The sequence below is a fragment of the Bufo gargarizans genome, chromosome 9 (genome assembly GCF_014858855.1).
Source record: "Bufo gargarizans isolate SCDJY-AF-19 chromosome 9, ASM1485885v1, whole genome shotgun sequence".
Classification (NCBI taxonomy): domain Eukaryota; kingdom Metazoa; phylum Chordata; class Amphibia; order Anura; family Bufonidae; genus Bufo; species Bufo gargarizans.
In genome coordinates this window covers 24,473,193-24,497,685 of record NC_058088.1, presented here as the reverse complement: position 1 = coordinate 24,497,685, position 24,493 = coordinate 24,473,193, and the positions used below count along the sequence as shown (strand labels likewise).

At 44.6% G+C, this 24,493-nt stretch overlaps 1 protein-coding gene across 2 annotated transcripts in view; it reads right to left on the bottom strand.

The window, feature by feature from the left end:
* Positions 1-24,493, bottom strand: part of LTBP4 (latent transforming growth factor beta binding protein 4) — a 108,060-nt gene that overhangs the window by 31,509 nt on the left and 52,058 nt on the right. For both annotated transcript variants that reach the window (XM_044305164.1, XM_044305165.1), the window contains exons 3-10: positions 21,705-21,946; positions 19,884-19,986; positions 13,025-13,099; positions 12,747-12,869; positions 11,696-11,860; positions 11,432-11,605; positions 9,239-9,421; positions 8,391-8,516 (exon numbers count right to left, since the gene is read on the bottom strand). In XM_044305164.1, the coding sequence (XP_044161099.1) occupies positions 8,391-8,516; positions 9,239-9,421; positions 11,432-11,605; positions 11,696-11,860; positions 12,747-12,869; positions 13,025-13,099; positions 19,884-19,986; positions 21,705-21,946 (1,191 nt within the window). The remainder of the gene's footprint in view (positions 1-8,390; positions 8,517-9,238; positions 9,422-11,431; positions 11,606-11,695; positions 11,861-12,746; positions 12,870-13,024; positions 13,100-19,883; positions 19,987-21,704; positions 21,947-24,493) is intronic.

Here is a 24,493-nt window from a genome sequence, read left to right as displayed (position 1 = left end):
TAGTCACAATGTCCCTTTCAATAACAAGTATCTTCATTAGAAAGCATTGTCCTGTCTAGCACTGTATAGAAATATACAAGCTCTCGTGATAAATGGCGCGCTTCCACATTCTGCTGAGCTGAATATAGGCTCGTTTCCTGCATAATCTCGATGATAATGACTGTTGCTTAGCGCATTTCTGTGTATACGACACTTGCCGTATATTGCTTCATCAATGCCAGAACTAATATCTTCCAGACACTTCCTGTAGCTTGCAGCTTTCTAAATTCTCTTTTGATTTGTGCATCCCATTGTTCCTTGCAGATCCGTGTAGCATTGTATCCTTATGGCAGATTCACATGACCGTGATTGTCCCCAGGATACACAGTCCATGTATCGGCCACGTCTCCCGGGCAGAACGAAGCTTTCCTGATCCGAACTGACTGTATGATGATAGTAATTCCTGATACAGTCAGTTCATATCTGATCATATGGCTATGTATACATGAGGATGTACATTGCAATAGCCCCGCAATCAGATAGAGACTGAGAGTATCATAAATCACTATGATACAGTCAGTTGGGGTCAGGGTACGCGGTCGGACCGAGAGATGTTGCTGACACATGTGTTTACTAGGCTGATCACGGTTGTGTGCATGAGCCCTTAGTCACAAATGAAGGTACATTTACCTATTAATTACAATTGTTGTTCATGTATCGATCTAAGTGTTTGGGAGGGTGGGAGACCTTGTCATATTCCTGATGTTTTAGACCATGATCATTTATGGTGGATCTGTTCAACACTGTATATGAAAAGGAAGTGACAACCACTCCGAGCAGATTTCTGATTTAAAGAGACTCTGACACCAGGATCAATCCTTTTAAACCATACATACTGCCTGGTAGGGCTCACCATACTGATTAAAACTATACATTTCTTTTGTCTGTATGATAAACAGCTGCGGAGATATCTATGTTTATTCCTATGTAAATGATCATTTGGAGCACCAGGAGGCAGGGTTGAATAGTTTGAGCACTGTTTTGTAACCCCCTTTCCCCCGCCCTTGATTGACAGGGATAGACAGCAGGCTGAGGGCAGAGTTATATCCTAGAGCTGTGTTCTAGCAGTATCATATCACTATGTACTATAGCTTCACCACACTGAGATCTGCTTAGAAAGCTAATCTACATATTACTGCTTTATTCACAAGCACAATATATGAATGTAGACATCAGTAATATGTGTTAACCTATAAGCATAGAAGAAACTCACATATCTATGTGGTAATGCTATAGTTTAGTGGTACAGTGGTCCCGTAATGCGCCTTGTGTGCACATTACTCCTCATCTACAGTCCGTGTGAGCTGCCTTCGTTGGATGCTTTCCCCTTTCTCCACACTCTGATCTGCTGTGTGCAACCTCCTCCCCCTCACTACTGCTATTTCTAACACTATTTCTATGTCAGGTATCCATAGTCTTTAAACTGAATCATCTTTAGTCTAGTGATGTGGAGTGTCTGCGAGACGCCCAAAAAATGGGGAGATTCCCCCCCCCCCATTCTCCCTAAAGAGTACGCTATTCTACCATACTAGTTGCCTCAATGATCAGATCTCTCATTTTGCTCCAGTTGCTCCTATGCTTATTAAGGATATTTTTGGACACTATAGACCACTGGCTGCCATCCTGTTTACAACTACAACTCCCAGTATATCCAGACTGTCTGTGGCATCACTGATCCATTTAACAGTGTACTGTATAGAAGGGCCACATGTTAATCATCCGCTCCTTCCGCAGAGCCTGAGCAGTTTAAAACTGAGACTCGAAATGCAGGTTTTTTTTTCTATGGGGGTCTGCATGTAAGAATCGGAAGTATAATGTTCATATCTGTCCATCTAAAAACCATAATGGTGGTGATAGTCATAGTTTCATTATCTCTCATAAACACAGCAAGGATTGAGAAACTTCAGAAGAAAAGGCGTCATCATCATGAACATCAGACTTACAGGCTACAGATGTGGCATAACATTCATGTGCAAATCGCGTGGGGAGCCGCCAACTACAGTTTGTTTCTTGTTCCTTTTTTTTTCCTTTTTCTTCATTTGATTAATGTTTAGCATTTTTATAGCCGTTAATTGGAAAGAAGAAACCATGAGAATGCATTTCCTGGAATTTCTGGACATATTCGTTCCAAATACATAGTCATCTTTGTTAATAAGCCGTGTAATGGAGCACTGATTGTTCAACGCAGAGCAATGCCAATTAGTCCGGTGCCAAAACTCGCAACGTAAATCGTAACTCCATGTGAAAGCTAAAACTTTAATTGTGGGTGGAATTAGGGAAGATGCTCGTGAAAAACAAATGTTCTTCATATCGGTATTTTAGTTTATCTCAGTGAATTCCACCCAAAATTAATGTTTCAGATTTGTGTGTAATTGGCTTTTATCTGAGATATGGCATCCAATAATGGATGTGCGGTCCGTATCGGCATGACTCCTTAATGCAGATGCAAGCGCCAAATAAGCAGATGTGGTAGAAGTTATGAAGACAGGCGGCCCAAGGTTTTTGGGGGATTTTGCAATGGTTGGCTCATCATACAAGTGTTAATAATATTGCACCTGTTCAAAACAGCTATTCCTAAGGCTTTGCTTGCATCTGCTTTGGCGTCTCCATTGCAGATTCCTTTGTTTTTGACAGAAAATATAGCTCTACATCCAGCTTTAATTTTTTATTTTTTCCCATCAAAATGACAAACATTGCATCCCCATATAAGTCAGTAGAGTCTGTTAGTAGCCCTGGATGGAGATGGCAATGCATAGTGGTTTCCATTTATGACCGAAACCATGAAGCAGATGTGAACTGAGCCTGAAGCAAAAACTCACTAAAAGACCATATGTACTCCATTGTTCAGTGCTGTTTACTAACTGATGACAACCTCTTTCCATAGCTCAATGGAAAAGTTTCAGGCAGCAAGACTCTTAGTTACAGGAGACGCGGATACATATTCCAGGGATGGATGACCACTTCCCATCCAAATACACTCATTGATAAAAATAAAAAATAAATCACACACTCAGATTGCTGGCCTGCAGTTATGTCTCAGGTAGACGTGTTAATCATTACAGGTGTGCTGACTGGGTCTTGCCACAAGAGTGTGTAAAAGTGCTTCTGCCACTGATCCATAAAAGGGCTCTCAGAGGCTGCTTTTGGGTAGTGTACCTCTTGGTGAGAGATCATTGACTACTAGACATGCCTCTATGATGCACTCAAAGATATTTCTTCCAGTTAACAGACTTTGAGAGGGGGCTTATCATCCGACTGACAGAATCCATCTAGGCCCTATTGAAGGTAGCTTTTGTTAGAAGCATCGGTTACGTGAGGGTATGCACACGTGGCAAACAGGCTCTGGATGGCCCAGACAGAACACCAGAAGAGAGGATCATTTGATCCGCCAAAAAACAGGAGCAGCTACCACAGTTTCGTTTTCCACTATCCAGACACAGGTGGTACCTTCACTACACACCCCTGTCTCTGCCCAGAATATTTTCAGGTGCTTAGCAAAAAGAAATTTAGCATTACAGCTATTATTATCTGACCGTCCATTGATAGCCAACCACTGTCGTCGTGGACAACTATGGACTGGAGCTATATAGTCTTTAGCACGGATGCCCAACATGCAGCCTTCCAGCTGTTGCAAAACTACAATTCCCAGCATGCCTGGACAGCCAGCTATTAGGGCATGCTGGGAGTTGTAGTTTTGAAACAGCTGGAGGGCCGCAGGTTGAGCATCCCTGGTCTTTAGGAACAAACCAGGTTCTGTTGGGAATTCAACGACGGTTGAGTTCTACTATTGAGGTCTGGTTGTGAGCACTTCAATCCTGCTGTGGAGGGACACACTGCCCCAACTGTTGGTGTGATGATCTGAGGAGCCATCGCATATGTCAGTCGCTCACCCCTAATAGTGATCTAATGGACTCTAATGGCAGGGCTTCAAACTGGAATTTATCAGCAAGATAATGCTCATCCACATACATCAAGGGCTTACCAGGAATGTCTATGCCAGATTGCAACACTTCATTGGCTGCCCAATCACCAGATTTATCGCCAGTTGAGTATTTATGGGACCAGCTGGGACGTCAGCTTCGCCAACCTATGAGTGTGCACTATCTACAGGCCCAGCTGCAACATCTGTGGGCAAAAGTGCTGCAGGATACCATACAGAACCTGTATGCCTCCATGCCCACTGTATCGCATCTTGTATCCATGCTCAAGATCATTTCTCATCATGTATCAAGGCTAGAGGCCGTATCTCATCTTGTATCCATGCTAGAGGGCTTATCTCATTTTGTATTCATGTTAGAGGCTGTATCTCATCTTATATCCTTACTAGACTCCGTATCTCATCTTGTATTCAAGCTAGAGGGCGTATCTCATCTTGTTTCCAGGCTAGAGAGCGTATCTCATCTTGTATCCAGGCTAGGGGCTGTATCTCACCTTGTATCCAGGCTAGTGGCCGTATCTCACCTTGTATCCAGGCTAGAGGCCATATCTCATCATATAACCAGACTAGAGGCGTATCCAGGGACGTAGTGGTCATAGACCTTACAGGGAAATCTCCCGGTGGGCCAATGCCTAAGGGGCCACCTGAGCCCTCTTCACAGCTAGCCAGTGGACGTTTTTGGGGATGTATTTTGTCATGGACTGTGGTATATGGTTCTGCTGGGGTGGTATAATGTGCCACAATATGGTATTGCTGGCCATGCCTACTTGTGTTGGCCCTGCCTTCCATCAATTTGGAGCCGACTTTATTTCCAGGGCCAATTTAAGTTCCCAGTCTGTCCCTGGGCTTATTTCATCTTGTATCCAGGCTAGAGGCTGTATCTCATCTTGTATCCATGCTTGAGGCACTATCTCATCTTATATCCAGGCTAGAGGCCATATCTCACCTTGTATCCAGACTAGAGGCTGCATCTCATCTTGTATCCAGACTAGAGGCCGTATCTCATCTTGTATCCAGGCTAGAGGCCGTATCTCATCTTGTATCCATGCTTGAGGCCCTATCTCATCTTATATCCAGGCTAGAGGCCATATATCACCTTGTATCCAGACTAGAGGCCGCATCTCATCTTGTATCCAGGCTAGAGGCTGTATCTCATCTTGTATCCAGGCTAGAGGTCGTATCTCATTTTGTATCCATGCTTAAGGCCCAATCTAATCTTATATCCAGGCTAGAGGCCATATCTCACCTTGTATCCAGACTAGAGGCCGCATTTCATCTTGTATCTAGGCTAGAGGCCGTATCTCTTCTTGTATCCAGGCTAGAGGCCGTATCTTATCTTGTATCCATGCTTGAGGCCCTATCTCATCTTAAATCCAGGCTAGAGGCCATATCTCACCTTGTCTCCAGACTAGAGGCCGCATCTCATCTTGTATCCAGGCTAGAGGCCGCATCTCATCTTGTATCCAGGCTAGAGGCAGCTCAAAAACGTCCTACAGCCTCTTTTTAGTTGTACAGTTTCCCCCAATAAACTTATCAACATAATATTCACACACAGAAAGGTTCTTTCAGTTCCAACAACCCCTTGGTGCAGTATTTTTTATAGCAATATGGAGTAATGGAACAGCACACCATATGCTTTAAAGGGAATCTGTCATGTCTAAAACACCTCCAAACTAGAGTAAGCAGTGAGTCCGATTATGTTATTTTTACCTTCACGTTCACTTGCATTTTAACTCTGTGCTTCAACAAACTCCTGCGCTCACAAACATAATGGAGAAGAATCAAAGAGGAGTCCTCAGTTGGTTTTTCTGTTGATTTGTTGGAGCACAGAATCTGAATACAAATGAGTATAAAGATAACATTTTAAATAATTGGACTCCACACAACTTACACTATACACAGCTTACTCTAGTTTGGGGAGGGGAGGTTTCAGAGCTGACAGATTCGCTTTATATGATTTTATTCAGATCCAAAGAAAGAACGCGGGTGAAAATTAAATAGAACAACAACATTCCAGGTACAGTAAACCCTTCATCAGGCATATCAGCACAGACCAGTCAATGAAAGGAATGAGAAAAGAACATGTGTAGGTTTTTCCCTGTGTATGGAAATAATACAGGGAAGAAGTTATCCATGCTCTAATCTTGTTCCTTTTTTTTTTTTTACTTGGATCAGTGCCTGTGTTGATTCTTCACATGCTCGTATGCCTGACAAAGGCTCTCTTGTACCCAAAATATTGCACTCTAAATTGCTTCAGCGGTGTTTCTTTGGATCTATTTAAAATCAATTCAAGTGTAATTACCAAGTTGTTCCATTACTCCATTTTGCCTCAAATCCCCTTTCTGTAGGCCTTGTTAGGGCACATGGGTGGTCCCATGCTTGGGACTCCCTCTTTTATTTAATAAAGAGTGTCTGTTGTTCTGGTAGACTCAGCCCGCCCAGGCATTACATGGTCAGCCATTCATTTGAATAGCTATTATGTAATACTACATTTATCCTGTAGCCGCCGCTATAGGGAAAATACATGGCCAGATGCAACTTTCCCCAGTGGTATCAGCTGACCATCAGGCTGGCTTTAATAGAAAAAGTGGTTGTCTTTATTAGGCCTCATGCACACGGCCGTTGTGCGGCCGTTCCGTGCATTGGGGACCGCAATTTGCGGTCCCCAATGCACGGGCAGTGTCCGTGTGGCGGTCGGGACGGATCGAGACCTATTCAACTTGAATGGGTCCGTGATCCGTTCACACCGCAAACAAATAGAACATGTTCTATTTTTTTTGCGGTGCGGAGGCACTGACAAACACCACGGAAGCACACTGTTCCACACTGCAGCTCCGGATTGCGGACCCATTCAAGTAAATAGGTCCGTATCCGTGATGCGGGGAGCACACGGCCGGTGCCCGCATATTGCGTTCCCGCTGTTTGCAGGCCGCATTTTTGCCACGACCGGGCAACGGCCATGTGCATGAGGCCTAAATCAAACCTTTTAAACAATTACGGCACTTAATAAAGTTTTGCCGGTTTAACGAAGAAGAAACTGTCATTTTGATTTATATATGGAGTCCATTATATAGACATTATATTAAAAGAACAGTGTTCCCGACACACAAAAGATCAGACTAGTGCTAGGTGCAGTAATAACGCGAAAAGCAACCAATTTTCTTTGTCAGTTCAAATATATTAAGGCCTCATGCACAGGGCCGCTGCCCGACCATGCCCGTATTGAAGACCATGAACAGCGCGTCCACAATATGAGGGCACCGGTACGCAATCTGGAGGGTTCGGTGTGGAACGGAGGCACGGAAACCCCACAGAAGCATCAAGGATGCACTGCATTTTTGCAGTGCGGACGGACCACGGACCCAGTCAAGTTGAATGGGTCTGGATCCGTCTGCGGAATCCACACGGATGTTGCCTGTGCATTGGGGTCCCCAATGCTCAAACAGCCGATCAACGGCCGTGTGCATGAGGCCTAATACTTATAGAGCTTCAAATTCCCACATTCCGAAATTCCTGACTCAAGTTTCGCCTTCCACCGGCTATGCCCCAGAAGAATCCAGCTGATGGCAAAACTCGACTGCTGTTGGTGTTTGGTGCCATGTGAATTTTAACTATGTTGATATGCGGTTTTGGACCTGTTGTTCGTGAGCACCTGTCAGCAGGGTCAATCCTACAAAATCAGGTATACTGCCTGGTGGGGTTGATCCTGCTGATTAAAATTGTTTGTCGCCTTTAGGCAAATGAGGGCTTCCATGCACCGAGGGGTGGTGGATCTCTCCGCCTCAGATGTAGGCTACATTCACACGACTGTATGTGTTTTGCTGTCCGCAAATTGCGGGTCTGAAAAACACAGATACTGGTCGTGTGTGTTCCACATGGCCGGCCCTATGATAGAAGTCCCTATTTCTCATCCACGGAGAAGAATAGGAGATGCTTTTTTGGGGGGGGGGCGGGGCCACGGAATGGAACTACCGATGTGGACAGCATACTGTGTGCTGTCCGCATCTTATGCCGCCCCATCGAAATGAATTAGTCTGCAAAATTGCCTCAATGACCGATAGAAGAGACAAAAAATGTAACTTACAATGAAGGTAATGGGTGAAAGAGAAGATGAGTGAGGAAGAGAAAGCAGAAATAAAAGGGTAGGGGAAGATTTATAATTTTATATCTTATATTTTTGTTTTATTTTGTGTCTTCAGTATGAATGAGTTGGGGGAAGGGAATTCTTTTTATTAATTAGTATCTGACATGTAGATATGATTGCTGAAGTTTTTTTTACTGGATTGTATGAAATCATATCTGTCATATTGTATTTTTTTATATTCAATAAAGAATACATTTAAAAAATCCAGAAATTAAAGGCAGCCACATAGGGATCTTATACTGTAGTTAGAAGAAATAATGAATATCTTACCAATACAATGGGTGCCTTGTGTGCTCAACCAGTAGCCATTGTTGCACACACAGGTGTAACTACCGGGACGCGGCTGACAACGTCCAGGACCGCAGATCTGTGGATTCCGCTCACACAAGTTGGCTTCTGCAGGAGAAAAAGATAGGAACTTGTTCAAATGTTCGGTTCGGCAATCAGAAGCCGTCATCTCGAATATACCTGAACTATTTGTATTTTCTTATCCAGTAAAGGGGTTCCTGTAATTTCTAGAATCTAGAAAAAACCATTTAAAGGGATATTCTCACCTGAGACAATGGGGGCATACCACTAGGATATATCCCCATTGTCTGATAGATGCCGGTCCCATCAAGAACAGAGCGGGGAAGGCAGTAGATGGAGGTGATCACCAAGCACTCTCTGCATAGAAGTCAATAGGGAGCGCACCGCGCTTGCAAGGCCACCGCACCCATTCCTTTCTATAAGTCTGATGGAAATGGCCAAGCCAGCATTCGGCTATTATCGGTGGTGCCATAGAAATGAATAGGAGGGCGGCTGCGCATGCACGGTGCAGCCCTCCACCACTTTCAGGGCTCGATTCTCGGTGTAGTTGGGAGTCCCAGAGGTGGGACCTGCACCTATCAGACAATGGGGGCATATCCTAGAGATATGCCCCCATTGTCTCAGATGGGAATACTCCTTTAAGTACTCATCATTAAGGTGAAGGAAGAAAGTAGGACCACCTTATACTATGCATCCTGTACGTCAGTAAATGTCTGGTGAGTCCCAAATTGTGCTTCATCCATGGACTCCAGCTCTAATGCCATGGTTAGAAAAAAGAGATTTATCCACATATTGCAGCAATATATTACCCTGAGGGGGAGACTCCACGTCAGGCTCTATACGTTCCACCTGTGATGGTGACCGGGTGGGCAGAATTCTTTGTATAATATAAGGTGACCTGTCAGTTTGTAGCCGTGTCCTATCTGGGCTCTGTGGCGGAGCACGTGCCCTGCTCTGATCATCTGGTCTTCTGTCCTCCACAATGAAACGACCTAAAGATGCAAAAAAGCTAAGAGTTAGCTTGTCTAATAGCATGTACTCTCATCAGCCATAGTCTAAAGGTGGCCATACACTTTAGCTGATACCTGTTCCTTCAAACTCCCTTGGCTTGTGCATGTTCACTCTAGGGAGAGGGGAGGTAGTCGTGGCTAGACCCCTCTGGGGGTTCCTTATATCCAACATACCCAACACATCAAACATACCTGATCCTTCATTCCACTCACATCTGCCATGGGGAGGTTTAATGGGAACCTGTCATCAACGCTGTGCTGCCCATACTATCGGCAGAATAAAGTAGACACAGGTGAGATGATTTCAGCGTCTGTCATTTATAAGTTAAAAGTAAGTGGTTGCCGAGAACCAACATCACAATCATTGCAGACTGGGCCTGGAAAAGAGTCCCGGCCACCTGAGAAGAGTCCTGGTTATCCATGAATTCCTGCTCTCCTGCCCACCTGCTGATGATTGACAGTCTAATACCTAGTTCTCTCCCTTTCTGTCTAGGAGAGAACGGCCAATCATCAGTAGGTGGGCAGGAGAGCAGGAGATTAGGAATAACCAGGACTCTTCTCAGGTAGATTGGACTCTTTTCCAGGCCTGGGCTGCAATGATTATGATGCTGGTTCTCGGCAACCACTGACTTTTGGCTCATGAGTGACACACCGCCGGAATCAGCATTTCTGTCACTAATTTATGCTGCCCTCAGTGAGGTTAGCATAAGGTCGATGACAGGTTCCCTTTGAGACACCTCCATACACATTGACAGCAAAGGCCTGTTAATAAATTTGGCACATCTTCTGGCAGTCCATGTACCATGAACTGAACTCTATGAAGCTATGAGCCTGTGTAGAGTTCAGCTATACTTTACAGCTGTTTCTGGCGAACATTATAGTAAATGTCAAGCTGTGCAAAGCCATGGTCTTCCCATTAGGCCTCACTCACTTTGAGAAGTGTAAAGATTCTCAAATTATAGTGCACCTCATATTTGCACTATAATTTTTTTATTACACTTTTTTGGTGTAAAATATAAATACATTTGCCCCCATGAGTTATTATGCCTCTGTACTACAATGCTGTTGTTCTATCTAGTATGTGGTAGGGGAGGTTTGTGGGCATAAATGCACAGTTCCAGTTGTAATCGCATCAATACTTATTGCTACTAGTGTCGAGCGTGAATATCCGAAAAGCAAATTTTTATCGCGAATATCGGCACTTTGAGAAATTGCGAATATTTAGAATATAGTGCTATATATTCGTAATGACGAATATAAGTTTTTTTTTTTAACACAGTACACATCAGGTGATCATCCTTCCCTTCTTCTAGCTTGTGGGCCAATGAGAAGGCCTTGTCACAGCTTAGCAATCAATAGAAAAGTTGCCTACCCCATGCCGATATTTTGTGCGCATTACGCGAATAATAGATTGCCGATTTTCGCATTCAAGAATATAATCTCGAATTTGCAAATATATGACGAATATTCTACAAAATATTCGCGAAATATTGCGAATTCGAATATTGCCCCTGCCACTCATCACTAATTGCTACACCACTAACACCACTGCCAAGGGTGCTTCTAGCCTTCTGGAGAGGGTGCATGTCCACTAACCAAACTGCTGTTCCACTACAGTTAGGGAAGGATGTTGCCTTACAGGCTCATCTTGCCTCATGGATAGTGCAACCCCACCCACCGCTCAGTGTGCTAAGCAGAGATATATGGCCCCCGAAATAACATTCACTGCATAATGGTTAATAGGGAATATTTTAAAGGAATCGTTTTCAAATGGAAAGAATGTTTGCTGAAAGAGTTTGTCCATCTTTGTGCTTACTTCTCTGTGAGCAATAGCATCGTCTTTTTTTAACAACTGTAGAGGTCCTAGCATCCTGTTCCTTCCACCAGTGCTAGATCCTGACATGTTGCTATGACATCTCAGAAGATGCACATGTCCATGATGGGGCATATTCACTTTAAATGCCTCAGAGGTGACAACTGACAACAGCTTACTTGTGACAGGCTTCTGTGGTGGTACAGCAGTGGTTGGGGTCAGTAGTCTGGATCCAGGCTGACGCGCTACAGGAACTCTAGTCTGATCGTGACCAACATAGCGATGGTTAATTTTCAAGTCTGAGGCTGAGTAATGGTAACCTGGACCAGCAGGGCATGTCTCTTTAAATCCCTCTACAACATAAAATAATAGAATTATATCAATTATTAGAAAAAGGGTTCACAGTTGGAGAAGAACTGTAGACTTCATTGATGGCCTCCTACCTGTGCCAAAGGGAGGACAACTCTCACAACCTTTGCCCCAAGCTTTTCCTACACGACTGCAACAACAAATCTGTTTGGTGATATTCCTAAGGATAGGAAGGGAGCAACCACCATCCCGCAAGATCCTGAAACAGGGACCTTTGGCTTCCGAAATCACGTGGTGAGCTGAGGAGAAAGCCACGACTAGTCACATATAGAGACTTTACAAGACACGGACATCACATGTTTGTCAGAATAAAGATCACCTGGTGGGTCCCCTCTGCAACTTAAAGGGGTCTCACCTGGAACATTGGTGGCATATCGCTAGGATATGCCACCAATGTCAGATAGGTGCGGGTCCCGTCCCTAGAATGAAGCTACCAAAGAGAACGAGAGCACACCTGGAATGCGCGGTCGTCCTCCATTCATTTCTATATGAGCACTAATAATAGCTAAGCAGCATGCTCAATTATTTTCAGAAGTCCCATAGAAATGAATGGAGATCACACTACACAAGCGCAGCCACCACTCCATTGACTCCTATAGAACAGCTGGAAATAGGCTGTTTTCGGCACTCCCAAAGAAATGAATGGAGGGCGGCTGCGCATGGGGCCCAGTGGATTCTGGAAACCTGACCCAAATATTCTACCCACTACTGCAGTGTCCAGTTGGTACCACTATTAAAGCGGTTGTCTGAGACCTAAATATTGATGACCTATCCTAAGGATAGGTGATCAGCATCTGATTGGTGGGGGTCCAACTCCTGGCAACCCCTCCAATCAGCTGTTTGAAGAGGCCACAATGCTCGGAAGAGCGCTGCAGCCGGTTCCTCGGCCTCTGAGCCATGTCACATGGCCTTTGTGCAGCTCAGTCCTATTTTAGTGAATTAAATTGAACTGCAGTACCAAACATGGTTGCCATACAATGTACTGTGATTGGTACTCTATGAGGAGGCCACATCGATCAGATATTGATGACCTAACTTTTGGATATCAATTCTGTGAACCCCTTTAATGTTAAAGATGCATACAGCAAAAGGGCGATATATTGGGTAAAAAAAAGGCGGACTCACATATACAGCTGCTCCTTGAGGAATCCAGAAGGTAGCCTTCTTTGCACACACAGGCAAAGCTCCCTCTAGTGTTGGTGCAGTCACCATTCTGACACAATAATGGATCCTTACACTCGTCTATGTCTGCAAAATAATAAGGTATAAGTCCAAAGAAAATAGAGGGGACTGCCTCCCACTTCACAGGAGAGGTGGGCCCAGCAAAGGCTGACCCTTCTTTTCCTATTGCATGTAGAAGAGAGGGGCCAAATGACCCTCGGACTGATTCTGCCATCACTTACCTGTACATGTTCCATTGATTCTTTCAAAACCTTTAGGACAAGGTGATTGCAAAAGGCTTCCTGATGTACCCTCTCCTGTGGAGACACAGGGAACATGTAAGATATGTGACTTATTTAAAGTTGTCTATCCTGATAAGTAATTCAACTTATATCCATTTCTTATATAGTAATTTCATATATATCTGTTAGTAGGAAAGCTGGGTGTTGCTTCCACTGACCATTTGAGCAGCACCAAACCAGAAAAGGTTCGTAACACATCAAACAGATGGAATATTCAGCAAAAGTTTATTATAATGAGTACATGGGGCTTTAAGGGCCCCATAACTTTTACCGCCTGGGGGCCCAGACCCCTCTGTGTTAATGAGAAGCATTATGGCTGCTTTTACAGCTTCCAAACCCTTTATAACCATGTTTTTTTCATAATTTAAATGGCAAATGTGCATACAGTTACGGATCAGGCAGTGTGGACCCACTGTACCAACAACCTGGTTTGATTTTGGGCTAAACCCTAAGGGTGTTATTCCCTGGTATTCACCCTTACAGGGATCTGGACTTTGCTGCAGGAAGGCAACCGAACTGCTACCTCCTGGGATTGTTCCAATGTGGTTGGCAGCCAACCCTCAGGGGTTAGGGACTCTGGTGCAAGCACCAGAAACTCAGGATACAGAGAGAGCTGTAAAAAAACTGCAGGTATAGTCTGAACAGTCACTAAGACTTGAATGCAGGTTTCTGAGATACAAACAGCACACTTGAAGCGTAGAGTGTGGGAGAAATGGGATAAACAGGCAGGATGAGTACTCGACAGGAACACAGATGAGGCAGATGGACAGGGTTAACTTAAACACAGACAGAACTGAAACTGGAAGTGCTGGAACACACAGGCACGGCAGGTACAAGGTGGAGCACAGACAGGAACAAACACAGGCAAATCACAATAGCACAAGAGTATCAGAACACCTTTACAGGTCACCAAGGAACCAAAGCTCAGGCACTTTCTGTGGGTGCCTTAAATACCCAGGGACCCCTAGCCATTGGCTAGGGAAGGGTTTGGAAGTGCGGGCAATGCTCTTTTAAGCGGTCGAAGATGAGCGTGTCCTAAGGAGACAGAGGCCGGAGCACAAGGCAAAGGCATGGAGGCAGCAACATGGTGAGTAGCACAGCATCCGTGCCCTAAGGAGAGAGCAGGGCAGTGGCGACCATGCAGAGCTCTCCTAACACATACATTGATACAGGAAACCGGCATTCACCTTTAAAGGGGTTTTCCAGGATTACTATAATGATGGCCTATCCTCAATTTGGTGAGGGTCGACTCCCAGCACTTCTGCCAATCAGCTGATTGAGTTGTAGTACCCGGCACAACTACTACAACACACAGTGGCCCCTTCAATAACCGATCAGGGGTGCCGGACGTTAGACCCCCACCAATCTGATACTGATTTCCTATTGGTAGGACAGGCTACCAGTATAGTAGTCCTGGAACACCCCTTTAAAATAAATTACCAGATTTACCAATAAGATATTTTCATAAAACACATCAGCCACGTCTCATCTAATATAAAAACAGGTATACTCCTCTAGTCCAGTGTTTCCCAACAAGTGTGCCTCCAGCTGTTGCAAAACTACAACTCCCAGCATGCCTGGACAGCCTTTGGCTGTGCGGGCATGCTGGGAGTTGTAGTTTTGCAACAGCTGGAGGCACACTGGTTGGGAAACACTGCCCGACTGGCCCCAGAGAAATAATACTTGCAATTCAGCTTTTTTTCTATCTGTCAGCACTATGGAGTGTTGATGGATCCTGTTCTGTACATTTTTATGCGCTACAAATGCAGAGTGTCATGAACAGCCAAGAAATATCTTAACACAAGTACATATAGTAGACAGTTGTGTATATTATAGTAGCTGAGCCAGAGGGGGAAAAAACTGGGGACTGAGGGATTTAGGGGTATATATGTAAAGTATGCTTTTGAAAGAGATGCCTAGAAGATACTGCATGTAGTTCGGTGGCCTCCTGTCTTTAGCTTTTATAATTACTTGCACTGTTGCCTATGCTTCGTGTTGATAGCTTGAGGCATGGGCCACAAGACAAGATTTGGCTGGGACTTTCACAGCCTTAAATGGGTTGTCTGACCCCCAGGTTAAAATCAGTTAAAGGGTGAGTCCAGGATTTAAATATCAAGTTAAGGCTACATGCACACGATCCGCAAAATACGGAAGCCGTTGTAGACATGCCTATTCTTGTCGGCAAAACGGATAAGAATAGGACATGCTATATTTTTTTTGCAGGGCCACGGAACGGTGCAACGGATGCGGACAGCACTCCCTGAAGTCAATGGGTCCGCACCCGAGCCGCAAAAACGGCGGCTCGGATGCGGACCCAAACAACGGCCGTGTGCATGAGGCCTAAACCATCAATATTTGATTGGTGGGGATCCAACACCCCGCATCTTCGCAGAGTAGCTGTTTCAGAGCGCCAGAACTTACAGAGCTACCCTAAAGACACTGCTTGGGGAGGGGGGCTGTCAGACCTACCGCTGATCAGACATTGATGTCCTGAGGATTAAAATCCTCGATTACCCCTTAAAGGCCTGAAATGTGTATAACATAAAAAAAGAAAACCCCTCACTCACCTGTACCACTGCTTCTGGTTCTCTGTGGACCAAAATAGTGTGATATCCCATCTGTGTTCACATGCACCGCTGCAGCCATTCACTGGCCATGTGGTGCACATGTCACATTACTGGTCCACAGGGGACCAGAAGAAGTGGGGACAAGCCCATCAGCACTGGTACTGAGCTTTCCGTTCTTTTTAAAGGGGTTATCCGATATCTAAAATATCCACCCCTAATGCCCGGGCCCCTTGTATGGATTATACTTATCTGCTCCCTGACGCCCGAGCCACCGCTGCATCTCCCCGTTGCTCAGATCAAAACATCCGGCAAGAGGGGGGAGCAGCCAATAGCAGGCCACGGTGAGGACGAGCCCCCTTGAGACTGGTCACCGTCGCAGCCTGCCCCTGTCATTGATGTTTTGATCTGAGTGACAGGGAGATGCAACAGCGGCCATGCAGGGATCCAGAGTAACGCGGATGCCAGGGAGCCAGTAAGTATAATCCATACAAGGGGCCCGGGCATTGGGGAAGGGGGAGTATTTTAGGTATCGGATAACCCCTTTAAGCACATCACTTATGCTGTTATAAGGGGTTTAACACTGACAGCTGTAAGGTTATGCACATGGGAAGGAATAATGCAAGTCACCCGTACATACTAAATGGTAAACACTTGGAAACACTGACATGGAAAAGGGGCATAGATGCGCAACACACCCGCCCGGCACCCCTATAGAAATGCCTATTCTTGTCCGCAGCTGCAGACAAGAATAGGACATGTTCTATCTTTTGCGGAGCTGCGGAACCGAAGATCGGGGTCGCGCTCTGCAAATGCGGATGCGGACAACACACTGTGTGCTGTCCGCATCTATTCCGTCCCTATAGAGAATGAATGGGTCCGCACCCGTTCCGCAAAATTGCGGAACGGATGCGGACCCCTTTGCGGACGTGTGAATGGAGCCTAATACAACCGTCTACATCTGTTATTAACGGATTTGGATGTTTTATCTTTAAAATAGCAATGACGAATGCATCATGAACACCACTGAAAATCAATGGGGGAGGGATCCGTTTTCTATTGTGTCCGAGAAAACGCATCCGTCCTGACACACAATCGCCGACAGAAAATCGCTGCTTGCAGCGTTTTTCTGTCTGCGATGGGGACACAACCAAATGTTACGGAATGCATGCTGGTGCATTCTGTTTCATTCAGTTCATATTTGTCCCCATTGACAATGAATGGGGACAAAACTGAAGCGTTTTTTTTCCCTGCGATTTTATAATGGATCTCAATAACGGAAAGGGAAAGCGCAAGTGTGAAAGTAGCCTAAGGCAGGCATAGAAAATTATAAATGAGATGGGCCAGCTGGCCCGCCCCCTTCCACGCCACGCCCTTTTATTTAGACAGCGCGTGGGCGGGGAAAAGTCGCAGATTCGGCTGCAAATCCCCTTTGTGACCGAATCGGTGACAGATATATGCCATCAATTCTGAACAAGGCAGACATAGCAGAGCTGGAGAGGGTCCAGGGGAGGGCAACTAAAGTAATAACTGGAATGGGGCAACTACAGTACCCTGAAAGATTATCAACATTATGGTTATTCACTTTAGAAAAAAGACGACTGAGGGGAGATCTAATAACTATGCAGGGTGCACTGCCAATGAGGCGGGGGGGGAGGCAGCACCAGGTAGGGACAGGTGGGGGCAGAGAAAAGGCCTTGGGCAATGAGTGCTTTCATTGTGGAAGTGTTCATCTTTGCATATTCAACTGTATTGCTATATTAACCAGTATGTTTTGTAGCACTATATATAATGTTAGGTTGGGAAAGGATTAGGTTGAGAATTTAGCATGCAGGGTGGGGGTGTCATTTCAGTTTTCACATTAGGCAGCAGAAAGGCTAGATGCGCCCCTGTAACTATGTATAAATATATCAGGGGTCAGTACAGAGATCTATCCCATCAGCTATTTATCCCCAGGACGGTGACTGTGACGAGGGGACATCCTCTGCGTCTGGAGGAAAGAAGGTTTGTACACAAACATAGAAAAGGATTCTTTACGGTAAGAGCAGTGAGACTATGGAGCTCTCTGCCTGAGGAGGTGGTGATGGTGAGTACAATAAAGGAATTCAAGAGGGGCCTGGATGTATTTCTGGAGCGTAATAATATTACAGGCTATAGCTACTAGAGAGGGGTCGTTGATCCAGGGAGTTATTCTGATTGGCGTCACAAAGGAATTTCTTTCCCCTAAGATGAGAAAAATTGGCTTCTACCTCATGATTCCTCTGAATCAACTTGCAGGATAACAGGCTGAACCGGATGGACGGATGTATTTTTTTAGCAGTACAAACTATGTTACTATGTTACTAAATGTGTTGCGCCAAACATTGAGTGGTTGCTAAGGGCTCCCATACACATTTGCTGAAAGTCGCCCAAACCCGCCTTAGGTTTCAGTGGGACCGGCGGACTATATAATGTGCATGAGGGTGTCCTGACTGGATAGATTTACGCACCTCATCTCACTAAACCTAAAATTTATGTTTTCCGAACATTATATTTACTTGTTCACATGGACTTGGTGATGCGTGGCCGCTTTCGGAGACGTGAAATTATTTACAGGATAACTCAACAATAAAAGGGAATTCATAAAACTCCTACAATTCATATAAACAGTAGACCTTTCCCCTTGCCAAGCTTTACTAACACAATGCATTAGTAAGATGATTTGTGACCGAGATGACGGATAATAGCCGGTGGCTTCGCCAAACTGCAGCAGAACACAGGGGTCTTTTGTGGGAGTTATTGGAGCACTGTCCTCGGTGGTTAGGACTTACGAGGAGGAGAACTCCCGTGAACCCAATAAAATTTCTCTCTTGTTTTGTAATCGCATTTATCTATCACAGATGGACAACATCTCTGCTCTTGGGTAAGGACAGATGGGACAGATGTGTGCTTGGCATGACTCTCTCAGTTTAATGATGTGGGTGTTTTTTGGAAGATACGAGCTCCCCCTCGAAGGATTGACTGCATGTTTTTTCCTCCCAGCTTAGCCACATCTAGCCAGAGGTAATGAGTGATGGTGCTACAGTGTTGTCTCTCGCTCAGTCCCGCGTCCACGTGTCCCTATCATTTATCTGGTGAGCACATTTTGTGTTGTTCCTCAAAATGATCACATTGCAGCGGTGGAAATAAACATGTTGACATCAGAAGCTCAGTCCTGTAACGTGCGTCCATGCTTGGACTTTGCAGTGGCAATGGGCTACCCCAAGAAATGTATATACTGTAAGAATTACAGGAAATGATCACATAAATACATGGTCAAAGCAGGAGACTGGAAATAGCTTAAGTAGTCCCAGACATGTAGCCAATTCTATAGGTCTAAGATAGTTCTCCATTACTGGTGCTGGAATTTTAAGTAGTGTGTTGGGAACTAGATGGGATGAAATATACAGTAGACAGACAGACAGAAACATACATAGACAAATAGATACAGATGAACCTTAGACCAGTACTTCTCAGAATGTGAGGGAAGGAGAGAAGAAGTGGAGAGGAAGGAAAGAAGGAAGAGGAGAGATGGATGGAAAAGGATGGAGGCAAACAGGGAAGAAGAGGGAAAAAGGAGAGAGACAGGCAAGGAGGAAGAAAGGAAAAGGATGGAAGCAGGCAGGTAGGAAGGAAAGGAGGCAAGAAGGAAGGAAAAGAAGGGAGGCAGGGAGGAAGGAAGGAAAAGGAGGGAGGCAGGGACGAAGGAAAAAGAAGGGATGCAGGAAGAGAGGAAGGAAGAAAAAGGACAGGTAAACAAAGAAAAAAAGAAAGAAAAGGAGGGAAGCAGGCAGAGAGGAAGAAAGGAAAAGGATGGAGGCAGGTAGGTAGGAAGGAAAAGGAGGCAAGAAGGTAGGAAAAGAAGGGAGGCAGGGATGAAGGAAGGAAAAAGGAGGGAGGCAGGAAAAGAGGAAGGAAGGAAAAGAACGGAGGCAAACAGGGAAGAAAGAAAGAAAAGGAGAGAGGCAGAGAGGAAGAAAGGAAAAGGATAGAGGCAGACAGGGAGGAATGAAAAGGAGGGCGACAGGCAGGGAGGAAGGAAGGAAAAAGGAGGGAGCCAGGGACAAGGAAAGAAAAAGAAGGGAGGCAGACACGAAGTAAGGAAAAGGGAGGGAGGCAGGAAGGAAGTAGGGAGGCAGGAGAGAGGAAGGACAGAAAATAAATAGATAATCCATAGATAGATATGAGGTGTATTTTGAAGAACAAGAAATGCTCACCATTGAACCCAGGGCAGGGTGTGCAGTCGTGGATCCCCCAGGCCACTCCAGACCCCCGGCAGCAGATATCCTGAGTCCTCAGGCCAGGGATAGGTGAACCACACTAAAATACAAGATTAAATCTAAATTAACATGAAGGGAAAGCAGATGTTCAGCCATCAAAGTTAATAAATGACACAAGTTGGGCTCACTAGTCTTATGTTCCTCCCAAGTGTTCTCTGCAGAGCCATGTCCATTTCTCAGCTTTCTATGTTTAATCACATAGAACTTTTCTATGCCACACCACAAGAAAACAATCTTTGATAAGAGCTCAAGAGATGGTATAGTCATTGTTTGAAAAATATATAATATATATATAATCCCAATTAATCATGAGACTAAAATAATCAAGATGAAATGTACATATTGGCCAAGAGCCAACCAATTATATATGGACTATGTTGAGGCAGTGTCTTAAAGGAAGGCCACGGGCTGAGGATAAAAGTCTGCTGCAATGATGTTGACAGTTTTGGCCAACTATCAAGTGAACTTTCTACACGACTGGTCATTTCCAAAACTGACATCTGACATATCTGATTGGCCAAGATGGATTTTTTCTGGCTTTTCATCTGTCGTTTTCAGCTTTTTTTTGGCCTGCACAAATGATGATGAACAGCCGTGATAGGGAGCATGCCTACTTTTTTTTTTTTGTGAACTTTTTTTGTATAGGGCAGCAAAGACCAACTTCAAAGACGGATATAGTCTTACTTGATCTTGAAAGGTGTCATGGGAACAAATGTCCATCCATATCCAGCACACTTTTTTTTATGTCTACGGCCAGCTCGGGTCTCCTGTGTTTTGTGAGATTGATTCTTGTAGTATTTTTCCAGATCTAAATATCCATTTTCACAAATGTATTGAATGGTGGATAAGGCATTCTCTCAGGATCCAGATGAGGTTTTGGGCAAAAAGCCAAAGTAATTGCACCTGCAGGGGTCTGATTGAAGCCATGTGCTAGCAACTCTTCGTTGCCTCTAATTAGTGTTAGGGCTGATAAGGAGAATGTTCACATGGTGACTGTTTTATGTGATTGTGTAAGAGAAGCTTTGGTTTCCAGTTAAGCTCAATTTGACTGGATTCTATTAACAGTGATTTTTTTTTTCATGTTTTTCTCTGTTGATAGTTATTTAATTAGAGATATCCTGCTTTGGCAAATAATTAGTGTTCTGTTTGTACTTTTTAATTTTTCCATTGGGTTTTAGGGAGTATCTCAATGGGAGTTTCGTCTAGCATACGGAACCAGTTCTGTCAAATGGAGTTAGTGGCAGGTAACAGGTTTGGGGCACATTTATTAAGACCGGCGTTTTAGAACCGGTCTTAATAAGGCCCGCCGGAGTTATGAAGAGGCACGTCACTGTCATCGCTACCTGCGCATCTTCATAACTCTGGTGGATCCTCAGACAGTTCTAAGCGTAATACAGCTTCCGAGCTGTCTTATATTTAGACCATTTTCTACTCCTAATAGAGCCGTAGAAAATGGTAAATTAGACGGGCCCTTCCCCGACGACTTGAGCGGGAAGAAGTCACAGATTGAGCCGCAAAGGACCACTGCTAACAAAGGTGTATTTCTGTTTACTAAATGACCCCATTCATTCTGATCACATTTAAATTGGGTTCTAATAAGGTTTATATGAATGTTTAGGTTCACTTTAACTAGCAGTTCCTATAGGTATCTATGTGAAGAGCATTTCATAGCGTCCTTCATGTCTACTTAACCAGGTTTAACAGAATAAAAAAAGGAAAAATGTATGAAACTGGCATCCGAGGCTGGAGTTCTCATACCTGTCCGTTTTCCAGTCGTCGGAAGCAGAGGCCGTAGCCAGAGTTTTCAGTGTAGCCATTGATTCTGGGGCTGCTTTGAGCCTGTATTCTATACAGGGGGACCCTGTTCTCTTGGTGACGGGAGAGGCCCCTGCGGTCAGCATTTGCGAGGCCAACACGACCGTCGACGCGTTCCACCTGATGGATGTTCACAGAGGCCTCGGGAGGGTGTTCTATGTGAACATTAACGAGGGATGATGCTCCTGTTGGAAGAAATAACATGAGCCGATTCACCTTGTCCCACTGGTTTTAAATGGGTTCTATGTGTACATAGCTTAGTCTACAGGTCCTTCTCAAAAAATTTGCATATTGTGATAAAGTTCATTATTTTCTGTAATGTACTGATAAACATTAGATTTTTATATATTTTAGATTCATTACACACCAACTGAAGTAGTTCAAGCCTTTTATTGTTTTAATATTGATGATTTTGGTATACAGCTCATGAAAACCCCAAATTCCTATCTCAAAAAATTAGCATATCATGAAAAGGTTCTCTAAACGAGCTATTAACCTAATCATCTGAATCAACTAATTAACTCTAAACACCTGCAAAAGATTCCTGAGGCTTTTAAAAACTCCCAGCCTGGTTCATTACTCAAAACGGCAATCATGGGTAAGACTGCCGACCTGACTGCTGTCCAGAAGGCCATCATTGACACCCTCAAGCAAGAGGGTAAGACACCGAAAGAAATTTCTGAACAAATAGGCTGTTCCCAGAGTGCTGTATCAAGGCCCCTCAGTGGGAAGTCTGTGGGAAGGAAAAAGTGTGGCAGAAAACGCTGCACAACGAGAAGAGGTGACCGGACCCTGAGGAAGATTGTGGAGAAGGACCGATTCCAGACCTTAGGGGAGCTGCGGAAGCAGTGGACTGAGTCTGGAGTAGAAACATCCAGAGCCACCGTGTACAGGTGTGTGCAGGAAATGGGCTACAGGTGCCGCATTCCCCAGGTCAAGCCACTTTTGAACCAGAAACAGCGGCAGAAGCGCCTGACCTGGGCTACAGAGAAGCAGCACTGGACTGTTGCATGTCATTCGGAAATCAAGGTGCCAGAGTCTGGAGGAAGACTGGGGAGAGGGAAATGCCAAAATGCCTGAAGTCCAGTGTCAAGTACCCACAGTCAGTGATGGTCTGGGGTGCCATGTCAGCTGCTGGTGTTGGTCCACTGTGTTTTATCAAGGGCAGGGTCAATGCAGCTAGCTATCAGGAGATTTTGGAGCACTTCATGCTTCCATCTGCTGAAAAGCTTTATGGAGATGAAGATTAAATTTTTCAGCACGACCTGGCACCTGCTCACAGTGCCAAAACCACTGGTAAATGGTTTACTGAGCATGGTATTACTGTGCTCAATTGGCCTGCCAACTCTCCTGACCTGAACCCCATAGAGAATCTGTGAGATATTGGGAAGAGAAAGTTGAGAGACGCAAGACCCAACACTCTGGATGAGCTTAAGGCCGCTATCGAAGCATCCTGGGCCTCCATAACACCTCAGCAGTGCCACAGGCTGATTGCCTCCATGCCACGCCGCATTGAAGCAGTCATTTCTGCAAAAGGATTCCCGACCAAGTATTGAGTGCATAACTGAACATCATTATTTGAAGGTTGACTTTTTTTGTATTAAAAACACTTTTCTTTTATTGGTCGGATGAAATATGCTAATTCTTTTAGATAGGAAATTTGGGTTTTCATGAGCTATATGCCAAAATCATCAATATTAAAACAATAAATGCTTGAACTACTTCAGTTGGTGTGTAATGAATCTAAAATATATGAAAGTCTAATGTTTATCAGTACATTACAGAAAATAATGAACTTTATCACAATATGCTAATTTTTTGAGAAGGACCTGTATATAGAAATGTCCACAAACTACAATATGTCTCCCTCCAATATCAGCCATTAAAGTAGTTTTCTGGGATAGTAGTTTTCCTTTAGATAGGTCATCAGTATCTAATCAGTGGGGTTCCAACACCCGGAACCACCGCCGATCAGCTGTTTGAGAAGGCACCAACACTTGCAGTAATGCCGTGCCCTTCTCTAGCTTTTCCTATGTCAGTAATGTCACATTCATCAGTCACATGGCCTAGTAGCAGCTCAGCCCCATAGAAGTGAATGGGGCTGAGCTGTGATACCATGCACAGCCACTATACAATGTACGGCGCTGTGCTTGGTAGCACGGAGAAGGGCGCGCTGCTCACAGGGGCGCCAGTGCCTTCTCAAACAGCTGATCAGCGGGGGTCCCAGGTTTCAGACCCCCACTGATCAGATACTGATGACCTATCCTGAGGATAGGTCATCAGTATAAAAGTCCTGGAAAACTCTTTTAATCTCTATGCTATTACTATTTATTTTAGATTTATAATATATAGCACACTATTTAAAGAGGACCTGTCGCCGCTCCTGATGTTTCTGTTTTAGTACGTACTTGCATCCTCCATGTAATAACAATCCTGGAGCATCTATTCTTATGGCAGTGTTGTGGCATTCCTTCATTATTCCTGCTAGAAGTTATGAATGAATTACTGGCAGTTTGCAATGAAGGTCCAGCTGGGTGTTATCAGTTGGGGGGAGAGGTGTCCCTGCACAGTCTGACACTATCAAATGCAGTGCTGCCAGTGTCAGACTGTGCAGGGACACCCCCCATCTGGATCTTCATTACAAACTGCTAGTAGTTCATTCATGACTTCTAGAAGTAATAATAGAGGAATGGCACAACATAGAGTAATAAGAATTGATCTCCAAAATTGTT